This window comes from Aptenodytes forsteri, unplaced genomic scaffold (assembly GCF_000699145.1).
Source record: "Aptenodytes forsteri isolate BGI_AS27 unplaced genomic scaffold, ASM69914v1 Scaffold659, whole genome shotgun sequence".
Lineage (NCBI taxonomy): Eukaryota > Metazoa > Chordata > Aves > Sphenisciformes > Spheniscidae > Aptenodytes > Aptenodytes forsteri.
In genome coordinates, this window is record NW_008795299.1 from 58,228 (window position 1) to 60,182 (window position 1,955).

The 1,955-nt window shown below is 61.1% G+C and overlaps 1 protein-coding gene across 1 annotated transcript in view; it reads right to left on the reverse strand.

Moving 5' to 3' along the window:
- Nucleotides 1-1,298, reverse strand: part of FCHSD1 (FCH and double SH3 domains 1) — an 8,797-nt gene extending 7,499 nt beyond the window's left edge. The window contains exon 1 of the mRNA XM_019472088.1: nucleotides 1,269-1,298. Coding sequence (XP_019327633.1) covers nucleotides 1,269-1,298 — 30 coding nt within the window. The remainder of the gene's footprint in view (nucleotides 1-1,268) is intronic.
- Nucleotides 1,299-1,955: the final 657 nt, after the last annotated feature.

Below are 1,955 nucleotides of genomic sequence, written 5' to 3' on the forward strand. Positions count from 1 at the left end.
GCGGGGAGGTGTCATGGGGATATGGGGACACGGGGATGTCACGGGGACATGGGGACGTGTCATGGGGACACGGGGACATGGGGACATGGGGAGATGGGGAGATGGGGACACGGGGAGATGGGGACATGGGGAGACGGGGACACAGGGACATGGGGAAATGGGGAGATGGGGAAATGGGGACATGGGGACACAGGGAGATAGGGACATGGGGAAATGGGGTGACAGGGAGACAGGGAGACAGGGAGACAGGGCCGGCGGGACATGGGGACATAGGAACACAGGGAGGTAGGGACATGGGGACATGAGGTGTGTTGCGGCATGGGGACACTGGAAATGCTGAGGACCAAGTCCTTCTACATGAGGACACACAGAGCACTGGCCCCAGGACATGGTGACGTGTGGGGTGCCAGGGCACTGGTTCTGGGGCACAGGGAGATGTGGGGTGCTGGGACATTGGTCCTGGGGTATGGGGACATGTGGGGCAGCATGACCCAGCCCCCAGGCACAGGGACACATGGGGTCCCATGTCACGTGGAGGATGCAGAGCCCCTGGCTTGGCAGGACCCTGCCATGGGGACACAGGTGAGGTGCTGAGCAGTGGCATTCGGTGGGGGGCATCTGCAACCATTAGGACTCCCCAGCCAGCCCTTGCCCCATCTGTCCCTGGTCCCTCCGTCCCTCTGTCCCTCTGTACCCCTCCCTTCCTCCTCCTGTCCCCTTCAGCTCTCACTTCTCTGTCTGTCCTGCTTTTTCTCTGTCTGTGGTTCCTGCAGAGCTTGTGGCTCTCCCCGCTGTCCCTTTTGTCCCCTTACTGCTCTCTCCCTGACATTTTTGGGGTCAGTTGCACATGTCCTGGTTCCCCTGCTGCATGTCAAAGTGCAAGGCTGGGCTGGAGCTGTGTCACTGGGTCTGTTATTCCCCTCCACGGCCCCTCTCCTGCAGGAGGGAGCCGGGAAAATGGACCGGGGGCTACCCAACACCCACTTGGGTGGCAGGAAGGGGACAGCAGAGTGGGACAATGTAGGGCGGCCCCATCTACAGGGTGACATCAGCTTGTCAGCCTCACCAAGGTGATCGATGCCTGGGGATGTCTGGTCCTGGCAGGGCTGGGCATGCAGGGTGCCCTGTGCCCCTGGGGTGCTGCAATGGGGCAGGGGCATATGTCACCAGGCTGGGAGTCAGCTGTGTCCTTCCTGTCCCATGCCTGGGGAACGTACAGTTCCACCTGCCCGCTGTGGTTCACAACCATCTTTTGATGGCTGCCTTACCTCTGCGTCCTCCTCCCCGCAGCGTGCCATTGCGTGCTGGCAGCTGGAAATCATCCCAGTCTCTGTGATGTCCCCCGGGGGCTCGGTGGCGGTGGCAGCTGGTGGTCATCTTGTGCTCCCCACCACCCGTCTGGCCACTCGGACCACAGGGACACGGGCAGGACACAGGCAGCCCCCCGGCGCGACGTGGAGGAGAAAGAGGAAGCGTGCCAGCGGGGAGGGGGCTGGTGCCTGTCCTGTCGCGGTGATGCACGGTGGGGCCAGTCCTGCCTACGGCATTTGTGCAGACCCAGCTTGCGCAGAGACCACCCTGCAGGGGTGTCCCAGCCGGTACCTTCGCCCGGCTCTGCTGCTGTCTGTGTTGCCCTCCTGCGCCTGGCTCGGCTCAGCCACCCAATTCTCTCCAAGTAAGTGCCTTGGTGGGTCCGGGGGGTAATGGAGTAGGGGAGGGAGGCTTCTTTGGGACACCCCGACATCGTGTCCCGTGACACTTTGTCCTAGTTTTGGCTGGGATAGAGTTAATTCGCTTCCCAGTAGCTGGTACAGTGCTGTGTTTTGGATTTTGGATGAGAACAATGTTGATAACACACCGATGTTTTAGTTGTTGCTGAGCAGTGCTTACACTAGTCAAGGCCTTTTCAGCTTCCCATGCTCTGCTGACTGAGCAGGCTGGAGGTGCACAAGAAG